This window comes from Aquarana catesbeiana, linkage group LG11 (assembly GCF_042186555.1).
Source record: "Aquarana catesbeiana isolate 2022-GZ linkage group LG11, ASM4218655v1, whole genome shotgun sequence".
NCBI classification, from domain to species: Eukaryota; Metazoa; Chordata; class Amphibia; order Anura; family Ranidae; genus Aquarana; species Aquarana catesbeiana.
In genome coordinates this window covers 71484291-71501800 of record NC_133334.1, presented here as the reverse complement: position 1 = coordinate 71501800, position 17510 = coordinate 71484291, and the positions used below count along the sequence as shown (strand labels likewise).

The 17510-nt window shown below is 41.9% G+C and overlaps 1 protein-coding gene across 1 annotated transcript in view; it reads left to right on the top strand.

Moving 5' to 3' along the window:
• The window catches only part of ANO3 (anoctamin 3), a 620027-nt gene that overhangs the window by 542904 nt on the left and 59613 nt on the right, over positions 1 to 17510 (top strand). Inside the window, exons 15-19 of the mRNA XM_073604550.1 lie at positions 4939 to 5021; positions 6214 to 6354; positions 8182 to 8346; positions 14958 to 14994; positions 15412 to 15523. Of these exons, the coding sequence (XP_073460651.1) occupies positions 4939 to 5021; positions 6214 to 6354; positions 8182 to 8346; positions 14958 to 14994; positions 15412 to 15523 (538 nt within the window). The remainder of the gene's footprint in view (positions 1 to 4938; positions 5022 to 6213; positions 6355 to 8181; positions 8347 to 14957; positions 14995 to 15411; positions 15524 to 17510) is intronic.

Sequence of the window (17510 nt, the reverse complement as noted above, 5' to 3'; positions counted from 1 at the left end):
TCTACCTTGCATTGCACCCACCATGCCTCGTAACCCACTCTACATAGAAAGATGTCAGCTGTCCCTGACTCTGGAGGTCACCATTAGGCCTCTGGAGACCCGGAACTTGGCAACATTTGGCACCCAATGCGGGGCAAAGGCATTAGCCTCGCAGCAGTCGCCCATAGTAACCGGCTATAGCTCCATTGGTATTTTGCGTCTGGCTCCGTGGGAAAGTGGCAAGTAACATCTATACTTCTCATAGACTGTGTTATCATGCATTCTAACAGCGTGGGGAAGAACCAACAAATCTCATTGCTCATGGGAGAGTATCAGCCTAGTCTTTTGACATTTCCCGCCACTTCCCGCCAGCGCTGTGAGGGTCGAAACAGACTCCATTACAGATTTGGTGTACTGCAGAAGCAAACGGGCGGGCGCTAATGTTTCCAGAAAGTATCTGCACCAAACCGTTGGCAGGGGAGGAGCCCCCCGCTCTGCAGAGGAGGATAAGGAAGTGCTGCCATGTGTGCCTGGTTGCCGGTTGGAGAAGATGGCGGATTGGAAGATGTACGCTCCGGGTGTTGGTTTCGGTCTGACCGAGTTAAAACCTGTCCTGACTGACCAGTGTTTCAATCTGGTCACGCATCTGAGGCCTTGGATCATCTGCGGACGTTGCAGGGAACACCTGCTTGAAGTAGTCTCACCAGTTCAACCTGCCCAGATACTGCAGGCAGATTGGGACAAGAATATCGCTACCCCGGCTGGGGTGATATCAAGAGCCCATCTGCCATCACTCGAGTCATGCGGGAAGCTGCTCTCCCTGTCTCTGCGGCTGCCCCAGGACCCAGCACTCCAGTCGCTTCTCGAGGCCACAGTTGCGCCCAGTTGCTCATTTTGATGTCGGAGTCACCGAGGAAAAGAATACCGGAGTCGGGTAAGCCTGCAAGGGGTGAAAGCAGTGTGCTTGTAGGGGAGCTGATACCTGTGGCCATTAAGGGAGGCAACACAGTTGTGGCGGTTAAAGACAGTGCCAAGCGCAACTATCTCCCGGGCCAAAGAATGCTCTACCATTTCAGATTCTGATATCCCCTCTGACGGGATCTCTGAACTGTTCTCGGACACTTTGTCGTGGACTGGAAAGTTAAGAGGAACAGTTGTGCGATTTGGGAGAGGATGAGGTTCCTCCGGGGCCTAGCACAAGTGTTACGATTGAACTGCCTGCTAACACTGCCCCAACCGTGTGTGCTACTCAATCCTTTGAGGGGGGGGTTGCTGGAGCAGTGGGTCCCTAAAGTGATTCCCACCAAACAGATAGAAGCAACAAAGTCTGATTGCAAACCTGATACTGTTGCGGGATACCCGGTTCAGCATGCCCCAGACGCAAGGACTCTATCTGGTTATGAAGATCCAAGGACCCTGCCTAGGCTGTACAAGGTGCAGCAAATTATCATAAAGAAAGTGGTTGAGGAATACGGATATCTGTACCTCTATATACTCGCTCACTTAGAAGAGGAAATTTTGGATAAAGAAACCCAATGGGTAGATGAAGCTGTGCCCAGTTTCCTCCAGATCCATCAGCGGGTGGATTTTCCAAAGCTGTTGCCAAAAGTTGCTGAGATATGTTTCAGTGTTGCACACCTGGTGCTATGGCCGTAAAAATCAATCTGGACAGTGTGAACATCCGCAGGCCTGATAAGAAGGATATTCACCACTACATAATTACAGTAAATGCCAAAAGAGAGGGTGTAACGTTGTCAGATCCCAGGTACTATTGGTAAATGCTATAGAATTGCATCACCAAACCTTGTAGAGTAAAGGACGCTATGCTAGAAGCCATTTCACTTTTGCACAAAATTTATTGCTAGTGGAGAACATTCCTGCTGACTGTACTTGTACTGCTGAGATTGTGCTGGACTGAATGCTGCTGGCAGATACAGGGAGTGTCCACTTGAATTACGCTGGCCAGTACTGTGGAATTGCCAGTGCGGTTCCCTTGGAAAAGTGACCTGTGAGATTCAGCAGGTTATTTCTTCAAATGATGAGGAAAGCTTTCTCAGTCCCCGGCTGTCATGCGGACAGACTGAGGCTACTATTACAAGGGGACCTATGTCTAAAAGTGCGGTCCTTTGCACCATGGCCTGGCTGCTTGTTGCCTGAATACAGCTGTGCCTTTTTGTCCCCGGAGTTACCCTTAAAGAAGAAGGGGAACTGCTAGGAAATATTGTTCTACCCCATATGAAACAACTTCGATGGACTGTGAAACTTCAAGGACATTCGGGTGTTTAGCTAGTTAGGTAGAATGAGCTGAGGCAAAGGGGCAAATATTCACCTTACATTTGAATAATGGACTGATCAGTGTACCAGGATTGTTCTTGTGCTGGTCACTAGGTGGCGTGAGCAGTGCTGACCTGAGTAAACCTCCATTCATGTTGTAAGTAATTGATAGAATATGCTAAGGAAAGTTTAAGTAGACTAGTTGTGGAAGGGGGTGGCATCTTCGGACGAGGATGGGGCCCAGTTTAATTTATATGTGTGTAGTTTAGACATATTATAGGGTGTATTTACACTGCTATGCTGTTCTCGACTGAGGACAATTATTAACTTCTTAAGGTTCACTTATGTACATATTGCACTATATTATCACAGGGATAGAATGCATTTGCATTGCTGTTTATTTTCTCTTTCGGGTGTTCCGGCACCATCGCGTCTTCCTTGGACAAGGAGAGACAATGACCCAACATAGATAATAATGCTAAATATTCATGTCCTTTATTACTGTATATATTAAATAGATAGTTAGGATATAAGGCTATTGTTGATATTTTTCCCTTAACCATTGGGTGGTACACCACATGTTAAATTGTATATATGATGTCTGATATTTATCTACCCTGTGTGAAATACCATTCACTCATGTATGGGTTGCACATGTTTATTTCATGTGGTATGCCATGTACATTGTTATTATTATTCCTTTTCTGTTTCCCCACCCATCCCAGTTTTTGCCAGGACATTTGATCTCAGGCTTGAGGGCTCAAATTATTTTTCTGCAAACTCCGAGACGTAGTTTTTTTTACCTGCCTAGTAAATTTACCTGCCAGGTATAGCTGCCACCTAGATGCCACCTGGACAGCTGCCTGAGTACACATGTGTTGTACTGCCCCGGGCTGCTAGGCCAGAGCCAGAGGCCTATCCTGGGGACATCTGGCTTCTGGGCTGTCTGAGAGCCTATCCAGAAGCAGGAGATCAGTATAGGGTTGGGACTGCGGCTTGCAGTCCAACCAGATGTGAGGGTTCTGCCAGCCGGAGAACCTGCCATGGTCGGAGGTAGATGGGAAGCTGTTGCCACTAAGGGACCATCCACCTTGTTACCAGGGACCACCGTGAGTAGCTGAAGCAAGTACCAGAGCAGTATTCTCACCAATCAGGGACGGTGAAGAATTGGGAAACTTCAGTAGGTGTCAAGCCAGGGACCCAGCCAGCGGAGGTGACGTTTGCAGAGCAGTCTTGTGTGCCAGTGGGGTGACGCTTGAGGAGTATCTGTGAGTGCCAAGCTAGGGACCCAGCAGGGATGCAGGGGTGATGCTTGAGGAAGATACTCAGTGAGAAGATTGGAAGAGCTCAGGAGATCCACGGCAGTGGATCAGCGGGTCTAGGTGATAGACTGGGAGATCAGTTGAGTGAAGATCGAAAGAGGAGATTGTGGAAGAAGTGAAAGAGTTCATTGCAATCTTTGTTAGAAACTGTTCAAGATTTTTGCCATAGGAGACAGCGTGCCATAGGACACAGCGTGTCTACACATGCAGATGTGGCGTCCGGTTGGGTGCCTTTCCCTGCATAGCTGTCTACCTATAGGAGTCTTGGAGTCTGCCAATTAACATTACATCTACTAAAGGGTGTCCTGGCCTTAACCCTCTCTCCCACAGTTCTGTTCAAGAGACAATACATTTCTTTGCATTCAAGAAGTGTCTGGCACCTATTATTCTACCTTGCATTGCACCCATCATGCCTCGTAACCCATTCTACATAGAAGAATATCAGCTGTCCCTGACTCTGGAGGTCACCATTAGGCCTCTGGGGACCCAGGACCCGACTACATTTAGAAGAGTGAGCAGCTCTAGTCACAAACAGCAGAACAAAACTATTTTTGTATCATCATTGATTCAACAGTTGCGTCACATGCTGGTCAAAATGAAAAAACTATTGAACATACCTTGTATTTGTGCTCCGATCTACTACTAATCTTTGATCAAAAGTGTCTCATCACCAAGGATCATAGCAATTCTGTAGCATTAGCTGTCCTGCGACACAGCACAGGGCATGTTTAGACAAAAACTGTAATACTGTTTACAGTTTCATGCCTCATGTCTTGCACTTTGGACATGCCAGGGCCATCATCTTTCTCCCAAAATTACAACACATTCCCGCCTTTTCACTGTGCTGTATTTTGGCAATTTCTCAATTGTTTCATAATATTTTATCATATTTCTTACACTACTCTTGTTTCCTCTTAAGCTATAGTCTTCTTATGACTCTATGCCATATGTAATACCAAGGGAGGGAAGGTAAATAGAAATAAGATTTGAGACTAGACTCATGATGAACCGGCTGCAATTGTAGCCATAGGTGGCCCTCTCAGCACCTTCCTGCAAGATATCCTTCGGTTATTATATAAAAATAAAGGAAAAAAATAACTGAAAAAGAAAATTAATGCATCCACTATAATGACAGACTGATAACCTGTATTATATTAAACTTGTGTTTTGGGGTTTAGATACACTTTGATTATTTGTATAATTGCTCAGTGTGCTTATTTGCTGCCTTCATGTTGCAAAGAGCATAATAATAGAAAGGCACAAAATGTAATTACTTTTTATTTGCTTAGTTTTTGTGTTCATTATCATAATGGGAGAAAAAAAGCTCAGCTACTAAACTACGTGTAACTTTGTCTTGTTTCAGCCACTGTCTTCCTTGAGTTCTGGAAAAGACGGAGAGCTGTACTAACCTACGACTGGGATCTCATTGACTGGGAAGATGAAGAGGTACACATTTTATTCAAACTTGTTTATACCAGCATTGGCTTTTTAATAAATCTGCTCTTTGTAGAATTTGGGCCAAATAAAATATAGTTCCATGAAGTCATGTTTGTAAAAATATTATATAACATACAAAAAAATTGTATTAAGTGCAAAAAACTTTGTTAAACACAAAAGTTCAATAAAACACAAACCCCCTTTTCCAAGGATGTAACCCGCAATCCTGTGATGACTGAGTTAATGCAATGTGTCTGCCAACAAATTGCACTTCTCTTACCAGTTCCTAAGACCTCTTCACTATAGGAGGTCCTAAGTGCTGTAACCCCGTTGGGGTAAAGATCTCATGGGCAATCACAATCATGCTCTTCCAGAATTCATCCCCATTCTAATATTTTGATATTTTAAGAAAAAAGAACACTCCACATAACACCATAAGGCTCAAGAACTTTTTAAAAGCATATATATTCACATAAGAAGCGGTAAAAGATGTATAAAGCAAAACAAAGATGGCTCCATGCCATTCAGAATGTGTGATGATGCCACATTGGACGCGTTTCATCAGAATTTACATCAGGGGACTGGAAGGATATAGTTGAAAGGAGCATGAACACAATTTTATTATATGTTATATTGTTTCTTACCAAACATAACTTATGATGTGTTTATTAGCATAATTCTATATCTTCAATTGATTAATTTATATGGTCACTTTATTAATTGATTTCATATATGTTTATATGAGTTGATACATTTTTAAAGGCATAGCACTTTTGGTTTAATTTAGATTTTATAATACTAGTTCATTGTGTTTGCTGAATGCCGAGTTAACATGTATAACACTCCAGTTTTTGTCTAAGTATGATTGCAAAGTCTAACAGGCATTAAACGTAGACTAAATGAGCTCAGTAATCAGCACACAGAACCAGATATAGCTAGAAACACCACCTCTCCTTCTCAATACAAGTCTGAGGACAGTTATGAGCAATGTGGCTGTTACTGGGTGAAAGGGCAGAAAATTGCATTTTCCTGGGAGAAAAAGTTATTTCATGGCATCTCCATGCAAAGATCTATCATAAATCATAACATGTTATAGGCATGTGAGTAGATAAATATGCGTGAGACATCACTAGGGCTTTACATTTTACCAAATAGTTAATAACTAATGTATATTTTACCTAATAGTTCTGTGTCTTTCCAGGAAGAGTTGCGTCCACAATTTGAAGCTAAGTATTCCAAATTGGAACGAGTGAACCCAATCACTGGCAAACCAGAGCCTTTCCAGCCTTTCAGCGACAAACTCAGCCGACTCATGGTGTCTGTATCAGGAATTTTCTTCATGGTAATGATTCCATTATGAGCCAAAGCTTCCAGTCAACTGGATTTCCGTCATGTTGGCTTTTCAGGTTCCCATACTAAAAATGCAAGCTTGTTGAATATGAAGCTTGTTTAGAAAAACAAAATGTGTTACTTACTATTCTCACCTAGAACGTTTGGCGTTGGCTATAGGGCCAGGGGTGTGCAAAAGGGTCTTTTGAATAAACAGATCATGGCCTGTAAGTTCAAGAAAAGCCCACTTTAGTGCCTAATCGAAATAACAAAACATAAGTGATTTGATGTGTAATCAAAACAGGAATACATAATGTACTTAGAACCAGGGTATCATATGTTTCTCGATTCTACCTAGCCTTCTTGTCCAAAAGTAACCAGCACCATAATGTATTGGTTACATTTATGTTATTTAACAAAAAAACTTGATGCTGATGTTCATTTAGAATCCTAAATATTCCTAGAGAATTTAAAAAATCAAATCAGTTGAATTTTCACAAGTATCTGATTTTGTCAAAACATAATAATCAGTATTGTAGTATGATCATTTGATTCATCCTCATTTCATAGCCTCTGAGAATTTAGTTAACTCGGGTCTTCAGTTTTGCTATAATTTTAGAATTTTTTAGACCTGATCTGAGAGCCTCAAAAGTGATAGGACTTTAATGCCTGAAAGCCCAACTCAAGCCATTGTTTTGTCTTTCTTTAAAATTTCAGCATGTATTAAAACTGGGTTTTGGTTCATGTGTTTAGTACCACTGGGCCATTCGGGCCATTCCACTCATGTCTTGGTCACCTGTACAAGAAATTTAGAAAAATATAACAACAAGCAACAATAAAATGCTATAAATTATTATAATCTTTCCCCAGTTATTTGCCAGGGACCCCATAAGTCCTGATGCACACTGGCGATTTAGCTCCGGCATGAGGCTTCGGCATTTAGCTGAAGCTGGAGGGCACAGGCGCGCAGGCGGTGCACCGGTGGTGCACTCAGTGGTACTTCTGTTTAGGGCAGCATGTGCCCAGGGATGAATGCCTGGAATGCAGTTTGCTTTCATTCCAAGGTTTCGTTCCTGAGTGCGTACTACTCTAAATGTAGATACTTCTAGGGGCATTACCCAGCCCTGTCCAGCTGCAGAAGCTGTCAAGCTCTCATAGAGTTTGACAGATTGCCTGCAGCAGGACTGGATGGTGCACTTGTGTCTCCAGCCACAGACAAACCCCAGAGCTTAATGCATAGGGGGTAAAGGCCCAGTGTGCATGAGGCCTTATAAAGATTTATTCTCACTTCCTGTCTCCATGATACTTTTCTAATACAAAGGAAATAATAAGATATTTCCCGAGGGGAGACAAACCTAGCAATGAAATTATTCATTGACTGGCTATTTTCCTTCTAAATAATTTTTACAGATATGGAGGCATTTTTGACTAGTGTATTGTCCTAAGCCATGATAAGGGGGGAAGGGGGGTGTTTCTGGCATCTGAAAAATATTGTCTGATTTTTGTTCTTTTTACTGTAACTGGTTGAATTTTTGTAAAAAAAAAACGTCTCCCAAGACATTTATTTTGTACTCTCAATGGTTTGACTACATGAGCAGTAAAGACATGGACAAGGTTCTAGCCTTTCTTCACTCTATTAAACAATATCTATAATGTTGGGGCATATGAGGGTGGATCTTTTTTGGGAATGTATGTAAATAATGACCTTGTTTTACTTTTTAAATGGTTAGAAATTAAAGTCAGCTGAATGTGCAGTACCGGGCCATTCACTCTTATTTTACCGTGCTGTGAGATGACTATAACTGGATTCACATATTTTATTAAATGTGTTCATATTTAGATATCCTTAGTGCTGACAGCAGTCTTCGCTGTGGTTGTGTACCGACTCGTTGCCATGGAGCAGTTTGCATCATTCAACTGGCATTTTATCAAGAAGTACTGGCAGTTTGCAACATCTGGCACTGGTGTCTGCATAAACTTCATGATCATAATGTCCCTTAATGTTGTAAGTTTCTGTCCTTGTTTTATTTAAAGACATTGTTCTTTTCTCCCATGTAACTGAAACAAATTTGCAGTTAGCTATAACACCTGTGTTATTTGTAAAAGCAATTGCTATTTTCAGATCTTATTGGCTGTCGTTGCTAAAAATAATGTGTTATGTCAAATAATGATCATTAAAGCTTAGTTAAAGTTGAACTCCAGGCATATACAGTATACAAGATACAAATTAATGCAGCTCTGCATTAATTAATACATCATTTAATATATTTTAAAGTGGTTGTAAACCCTTACATATACCCAGTGAAGTGACTGGCCTTCAGTGATACACAGAAGAAACAAATCATCCTACATAAGTTGTACCTGTTTATTTGCAGCACTCTCATCTCTACAGCCAGGGAAAAAAGGGGTACTAAATAAGTAACCAAAGGTCGGACTTTTAAGGCAGAGAAACAATGGAGAAGTAACAAAAATAATGTTTATTGAAAAAAGTACATAGTATAATCACAGTGTTCAAAAAGATTAAAAATCATATAGAATGATACAATTTGTACAATGAGCCCTTGTCTACGCGTTTCGCCGTTAGGCTTCTTGAGGACACGATCAATGTTCAGAGATGTGACAAAGAAAAAAGGAAGAGCAAATCTCACTGTCTGAAATGAGATATATTCCAATTAAAATCCAACACATCACATATACATGTATTCCATCATATTACATTAAAAAGCGTATGCTAAGCTTTATAATGTAATAAGCGTATGCATATGCTTTTTAATGTAATATGATGGAATACATGTATATGTGATGTGTTGGATTTTAATCAGAATATATCTCATTTCAGACAGTGACATTCGCTCTTCCTTTTTTCTTTGTTACGTCTCTGAACCTTGATCGTGTCCTGAAGAAGCCTAATGGCGAAACCCGTAGATCCACAAGGGCTCATTGTACAAATTGTATCATTCTATATGATTTTTAATCTTTTTGAACACTGTGATTATACTATGTACTTTTTTCAATAAACATTATTTTTGTTACTTCTTCATTGTTTCTCTGCCTTAAAAGTCCGACCTTTGGTTACTTATTTAGTACCCGTTTTTTCCCCCTCTAATTTACGGATGTGGCATTGTGAGTGCTTTACTCTCCCATTCGTCATCTCTACAGCCAATCAAAGTGCAGAATTTATAAAGCTTGTCTGAGTTTCATAAATTTAGGGGGTGAAGGAATGAAGGTAAACTTTGTAGATATCACTGAGCAGCGCTCTGAGAGCTGATTAGTGGGAAGGGACACACCCCCTTTCACACAGCACACAGGAACAGAGTTGAGGCTGTCAATCACAGGGTGTATGCTGAAGCTCCCTCCCCTGTCAGCTTTTTTCTATTGGCGTCAAGAAAATTAGTCAGAAGTGATTTATACTGATAGCAGAGGAACAAGGCAATAGAGAGAATTGACACTCAATGCTCTAGATTGAGACAAGTACACACTATAGAGGGATATGTTTTTTTTTCATATTTCGTGTCAGAGGTTTACAGCCACTTTAAATGCAATATCAACTGAAGTAAACTTGGTTTCAGCCTCTTGCAGTTCCTGTACAGCAGAGCTAAGATTGGGGAAGGGAGAAGCAGCGCAAAGAGCCAATTGGTTGTGCTGCAGTTCAAGAAGCATGCTGATAGGAGGGGAAAGCAGAGATCTGGTCAGCAGTGTGGTGCCTCTCCTGTCAATTTTAATCACAGTTGAAGGGGGGACAAGACCTGTTATTTAAAGTGGAACTAATTTGCTCCAACAGTCAGACAGTTGCAGACATCTTCTCCCCAGCTCCTTCCAGGTGCTGATCTTCAGCTGTCTTGAGTGACTGGCATGGGATGATGTATCTTCCCCGCATGCATGAGAGTCATTCATCCTGGCACACTTGTACTATCTTGGAAATGTAAAGCTATACATGTAGCTCAGTGTACATTCTGCAGAAGATTGTGAACAGACAAGTACATTTCTTTTATTGTAGGACAGACATTGCATGTACAGCAAAGCTAAGATTTGGCGATGGACAGGTGTAATTGTTTCCATAAAAGTATTTTATCTGTGTATTTAGCTTTTTGACCAGGATTTAAAACCGAACATAATAATTCTCATTTGTAGTGGGGCTGCTCCCACACTGCAAGAGTTAACTGCTCTTTTAGATCTAGGGGGCATGGAAAGGTTGATTTACTTACGGGAATCCTCTGCTCCTTTGTGCTGCTAGATCAGTCTCCACAGTGTCTTCCCTCCCATGCTCCAGCAGTGTACTATATGATCCTGACATCATCAAAGACAGATGCAGCCTGGTTCATAGGGATAGTCCACCACCAGAGCATGGGAGAGCAGGTAAGTAAAAGTGCTTTTATCATTCTCTATACAGTAGCCTCCCTGGCGGTATTCCCGAGTGTGGCTCGGGGTTAAAATTCAGGATCATTAGCGGTAACCCCGAGCCACACTCGGGATTACATCGCAGGATCCTGGTGTGGCTTTACTTACCTTGTCCCCGGGATCCTGCGATGTCCCCCGCTGTGTCTGCGGGCTCCGTCCTCCTCCGAAGCCTCTCCGTGCCAGGCTCCGTTCCCTGCGAGCGGTGCGACGCCTGGGGGCGGAGCCTGGCGGCAAATTCAAAAAATTGTAAAATCATAACACATACAGTACTGTAATCTTACAGATTACAGTACTGTATGAAATTATTTCACATCCCTTTTGTCCCCAGTGCTTTGGCCCATGCCCTGCATGCAGTTTTATGTTATATATACTGTTCTTTCTGCTTGGAAACTGGAGATTGTCCATAGCAACCAAAAAGTGTCCCTTTACATCAAAAGTGGCTTTAGACCAGCTAGAAAACAGCGATAGTAAATTAGAATACTTGCAGAATTGAGCGATAGTGAATCGTGGGGAAATGTATTTTATTATTATTATTTTTTTTTTTTTAATTATTTATTTTTATTTATTATATTATAATTTATGTTTTTGTGTTTCAAACTTTATCATACCCGGGATATCTACTAGACTCTTGTTTGGACAGATTTAAGTGTGTTATTGTTAAGAATTACAGACCTACAATATAAAACGCCAAATTTCCATGCAAAATAATTGTACCGCTTTCAGCACCTAAAATCCGAAATAATCATACCGCCAGGGAGGTTAATAAGCAGTCAACCCTTGCATTGTAGGCACTGCCCGACTGCAAAGGTGAATTTTCAGGTTTCCCAGAATTCACCTATAACTTTAATGCCCCATGCACACAAGATGTTTTAAAAGCTGTTTTTAGAGGCATGTGTCCATGCACATATGTGCATTTACAGGCAATTAGAAGCAGGGTTGTTTAGAGGGAGGAATATACCCCACTGCAAGTACGTTCAGGAGCAGCAGCATTTTGGCAGTTAAAACCCCTGGCACATCTAAACGGGCTAATGTGCTAAATTATAATTTATAAAGTATTATTCTGTCATTTGAAATGAATGTACACCCCACGCGCTTGACATACCGTATTTATCGGCGTATAACACGCGCCGGCATATAACACACACCCCAAGTTTAGGAGGGAATTTTAAGGAAAAAAACTTTTAGGAGGGAAGTTTAAGGAAAAAAAACTTACATTTAAATGCCCATCAATGCAGCGTTATCATGTCCATCTGCAGCCTTGTCAGTGCAGCCTTGCCCCAGTGTCCAGTGCAGCCTTGTCAGTGCAGCCTTGTCAGTGCAGCCTTGCCCCAGTGTCCAGTGCAGCCTTGTCAGTGCAGCTTTGCCCCAGTGCAGCCTTGTCAGTGCAGCCTTGTCAGTGCAGCTTTGCCCCAGTGCAGAATTGTCAGTGCAGCTTTGCCCCAGTGCAGCTTTGCCCCAGTGCAGCCTTGCCCCAGTGCAGCCTTGTCCCCAGTGGTCAGTGCAGCCTTGTCCCCAGTGGTCAGTGCAGCCTTGTCCCCAGTGTACATTTTATGATCGCCGCCGACATACACAAGTTTAGTTTGTATTTTTAAATATGGCGCCGCGGAGTTCGGAGGGACTCGGCGGCGCTCGTTCAGCTGAACGAGCGCCGCCGAGAACACAGTGACTGGGCGGAGCCGAGATACACATAGCCGAGGGTTCTCGGCTCTTCTCGGCGCCGTTCACAGTCACGCCCAGTCCCTATGATGGACATAACACAGGTCCAATGGCGGGACTGGGCGGGACTGTGAACGGCGCGGAGAAGAGCCGAGAACCCTCGGCTATGTGTATCTCGGCTCCGCCCAGTCACTGTGTTCTCGGTGGCGCTCGTTCAGCTGAACGAGCGCCGCCGAGTCCCTCCGAACTCCGCGGCGCCATATTTAAAAATACACGCTATGTGAATGTCGGCGGCGATCGCGGTGATCGCTCCGATAGATCACAAAATAGCGGGGATCGGCGTATAACACGCACCCACGATTTTCCCCTGATTTTAAGGGGAAAAAAGTGCGTGTTATACGCCGATAAATACGGTACTTAAATGCACCTAAACGCATTTAGAAAAGCTGGGCAAACTTCCAGTGTGCATGGGGCCTAATTAAAGTGGCCGTAAACCCTCACATATACCCAGTGAAGTGAACAGCCTTAGATGATACAGAGTTGAAACAAATCTCCCTACATAAGTTTTACATGTATATCTGCTGTCTTCAGCTTGCTATATTCTTTAGAAAGTGAACATCATGTTAGAAATTTTCTCTAACTGTTCAGCACTGGGAGTGGATTCTTGGCATACACTGTGTGAGAGCTGATTGGAGGAAAGGCACCCCACCCCCCACCCAAAGGTAGAAGGAATGTGCAGAGCTGCGCTGTGAATAGACCAGCCCTCTGCTAATCTATTTAAAGTGGCCACCCCGACACAAATTTTCAGGCTGCTTTCATCTCGGTTGTCTGAGAACTTGTCAGAAGTTATCACGTTGATAGCAGAAGAATAGAGCAGCAGAAAATCACAGGACTTAGGGCTTTGGAGAGAGATAAGAAAACACTGAAGATATTGTATACTGTATGTGCCTAGGTCAAATTTCATGAATCAGGTTTACACCACTTGAAGTCATTTTATATTTTTATATTTTCACCAGGAAGAATAAAAATCTGTACACTTTTGAATTATTATGTTGTATGCATACACAACAGAGAATTAGAGGAAGTTCTACAAAGCCATTTTTCCCTGATATCATTCATAACAGACAACATTTTGTTGTGCTAGCTTTATACGGGAAATGAAGAGGCTCTCAGACTATTTCCCTTTCATTAAACATGCACAACCACTATTCAGTGCATCTCAGCAGGGATTTCCATTATTGTCTGTTATTTATCATAATGTGGCTTATATCAGTAGAGATTAAAACTACCTGGTCAGTTTTTCTATTTGTCAGAAATCTGCAGGAATAATGACAGCCTATGTACCTCTGTTTCATAATTTTGTCAAATATTTTTTTATTAGCCGGGAAATTCTTCCTCTCCATGGCTAGCTTTAGGGCTTAATTTATATGTCAGTGCTGCATTCATTACAGTGCAAAATAAATAGCAACGTTCGATGTTACCCAAGTTGTGATAAGTTTTAGCTCATAGGGAAAATGGCAACTGTTCATGATAGCAAAAATTAGCATATTTGTTTTCTAAAATAATAATTTCCCCCTTTTTTTATCCTGTTTTGCATCTCAGTACTGCTGATCTTCTCCAGCTTTTACTCAGCAGCTTCTGGTCTATGTGGGTGCAAAACAGTGGTGGCAACATGCTAATGTTCAGGGGTTTTGGGGATGATATCAAGGATCGCCGATAGGGGGGTACCACCGGTCCTCCTGTAGGGGTCCCAGGGCTATGTGCTGGAGTTACAGGGCCCTACACTGTTTAAGAGCGTCTTGACAACGTATTAAAATGATATAGATGTGATCTTGAAAGAAAATTACAATGAAGCTTTTTTACATTTTTTACAAAAGATAAAAAAATGTATCAACTCAAAGAAAGGCTGTATAGAGAGAATATTGTATTATTGTAATGTACCCAATACCAACTTAAAGTACATAAACCATAGACATCAGGTTCACATTACACAGTTTGTCTCTTAAAGCTCACCTTCTTTCAGCTGTCAGTTTGTAAACAAAATTGGTGCACCCTTTAACGTGTAATGTATGGTAGTGATGGTCATCTCCATCTTACAGCTGGCTTGCACACTACTTAGTTCAATGTTATCCCACTAGAGCGTGTGCACAAGGGAAATTCCAGAAAATTGTGAGGGGGCCCCAAGGTTTTGACTGCCTAGGGGCCTCCACAGATTTTAAACAGGCACTGGTGAGGGTTATAGGGATCAGTGTTAGGGCTAGGTTTACCAAGAGAGTGGTGGGTTGCAGGTAGGGTTAGTGTAAAAGAAGTCTTACAGTTAGGGTTACATGGAGGGTTGGTGCTAGGGCTAATGTTAGTGTTAGAGGGAGGGTTATTGTTAGGGTCACAAGGAGGGTTAGGGTTATAGGGTGTTAGACTGGCTTAGGTAGGACATCACTTTCAGTGGGCTGAGCTCTTAGCCCCAAAGAACAAAGTTCTTGGTGCAGAAAGCCAATGTATCTTTTTTGAAATGTTAAGTGTTTTAAATGTTATATATATCTTTTGACTGTGTTTCTTTTATAGGTATATGAGAAAGTAGCATATCTTTTAACAAACTTAGGTAAGTTCACAATTAAAATCAATTATATACAAGTGCATAGAGCTTTACTTGTTGTGTAATAAGTTAATATACATTCGTTAAGGAAGTAGGCTGTGGACCAGTTTAAGTGGATTTGCAAAAAAAAATTCTGGATAAAATGGAAAAGTGTTAGGACATCTTTTGGGCTTTTCATTACATGGTTGTTTATCATAGATACTACAGATTCTCATTCAGTTATCTGGTCTGTCTGGAAGACTCTCAGCATGGATAAAGGATCATCAAAGCACAACCAATATTAACTTGCATGTGATGAAATATATAGAAAATTTGCTGTTAATGTTAACCAGTATGTAGAATTGTTGTATTTATAGATTTTTAGAGTTGGTTGTCTGGGGCTGTAAGCATAAAATGTGCAGTAATGCTGTGCTTTATCTCTAGAGCATCCGAGAACTGACTCAGAGTGGGAAAACAGTTTTGCTCTAAAAATGTTCCTGTTCCAGTTTGTCAATTTAAACAGCTCAATATTTTATATCGCCTTCTTCCTTGGCAGGTGAGAGTAACAATAAATGCCAAATGCAACATGTTGTGTTCATAGAATATTCTCAAATCAGTTTTCTATTGTTCGCACCATATTTGGAATGACAACCAACACCAAACAACCTAGGTTGTTGTGTGTATTTTTATCTATCATCTTATAGTATTATTTTTATCAGATAAATTCAGCAACATTTTCCCTTATACTTGACTTTTACTCCTGTGGAGTCCTGCTCAGCCAACAGGAGCAAGGAGAGGAAGCCCTGTATAAACTCCACCTCCAAGCCACCAACTCCATTTGACAATGCAATGTGCCTGAGTAGCCAATCACCAATCTTTAGCACTGTCACATGTGAGGAAAAAAGAGAAGACTCACATGCTCCCTGATGCATAGAAGTGTCCAATATTTTTCTTTACTCATGGGGGCCAATAAGAGCAGAGGGGGAGAAAATGTAATGTAAGTATGTGCAGTTGGTAGGGCATCTAGGGGAATCTAAGGAGTTGAATTACTAAGGTTGTTTTATGTTGCAAAAAAATTAGCACTTTGTAAAAAGGGATAAGTTTATGGTTCTCTACAAACACAAGTTCAGCAGGAGCAGAACAACACGTGTGATAGCAGTATTGATTCCACTATCACACATGCCAGCTATTACACTATTAACTTGAGAATGGATGGCGCATGTCTATTACTCACATCGTGCATGCTCTGAAATGCGTTGTTTACTCCCACTCCTGATGACGTCACATGCCAGCACTGTGGTCCACACTGCGCTCCATCTAGAGGTCTGCCCGGAGAGACACGGAAAAATGCCGGTGTTCCGTCAGAATCGGTGACCCGTCAGATTAGTTAATGGAAGTGACGTTCCGTCAGCTGCGCATGCATTCCACTGCTACCAGGTTTGTTCATCTAACAGAACACCTGCAGACAGAAGTGGACATCTTACTACACCCAGCTATGTCTTGAATTTCAGAGTAATTTTATCAATAAAGTGAGCGCATGTAAATAAATATAATATGTTGACACCTGTGATGCTGGACGCCAGTAGCAGGAAGGTGGCAGAGGCCATGTTGGTACACCCCACACTGCTCAGCGCTAAACCTTTAGGCTTTCAAAATTAAACATCCAAACAGCTTCACAGATTTCAATATACTATATTTATTTATATATGCTCACTTTATTGCTAAAATTACTCTGCTGCCTTTTTCTGACTGCAAGTGTTCTGTCAGATTAGCTAACCTGGTAGCGGTGGAACGCATGCGCAGCTGATGGAACGTCACTTCCGGTACCTGATCTGACGGGTCGCTGATACAGACGGAACACCGACTTTCTGAATCCACCTCGTGGCTCCCTGGCATGCGGACCCTGGGCGTTTATTTGATCCACCGGGATGTTTATTACCATATTAGCCTGATTCTTTACACTCTATGCGAGTGACCCCTTGTCTGTGTGATTATACCTTTTATTAAATACTCCACTTAGAGATGCTGTTCTGTTTTTTTTTCTTTTTTCTTTGATATACAGAGTTGGCTTCACTCTTAGAAGAGCTTTGCCCTTAGTGTTTGCTCTCCACTATGTGTCTGCCATTTGGACAGTATGCAGACTTTTCTCAGGATGTATATTATGGATTAATAATGGACTGTTCATGGACTCTTAACATTCTGATCCTATGCGCCTGTCTTTTCCCTCTTATCGCTACTAGTGAATAGGGGTGCAACGGATCAAAAAACTCACAGTTCGGATCGTACCTCGGATCAGAGTCACGGATCGGATCATTTTTCGGATCAGCAAAAAAAAAAAAAAAAAAAGAGACAAGACAATTAAACATAACCTCCACTGTAATATCCACAATCTCCCCCACTGTAATAGTTACAATCTCCGTCCCCACTGTAATATCCACGTCATCTCCCCCACTTTAATATCCGCAATCTCCCCCACTGTAATATCCACGTCATCTCCCCCACTGTACTATCCACATCTCCCCCACTGTATTATCCACATCTCC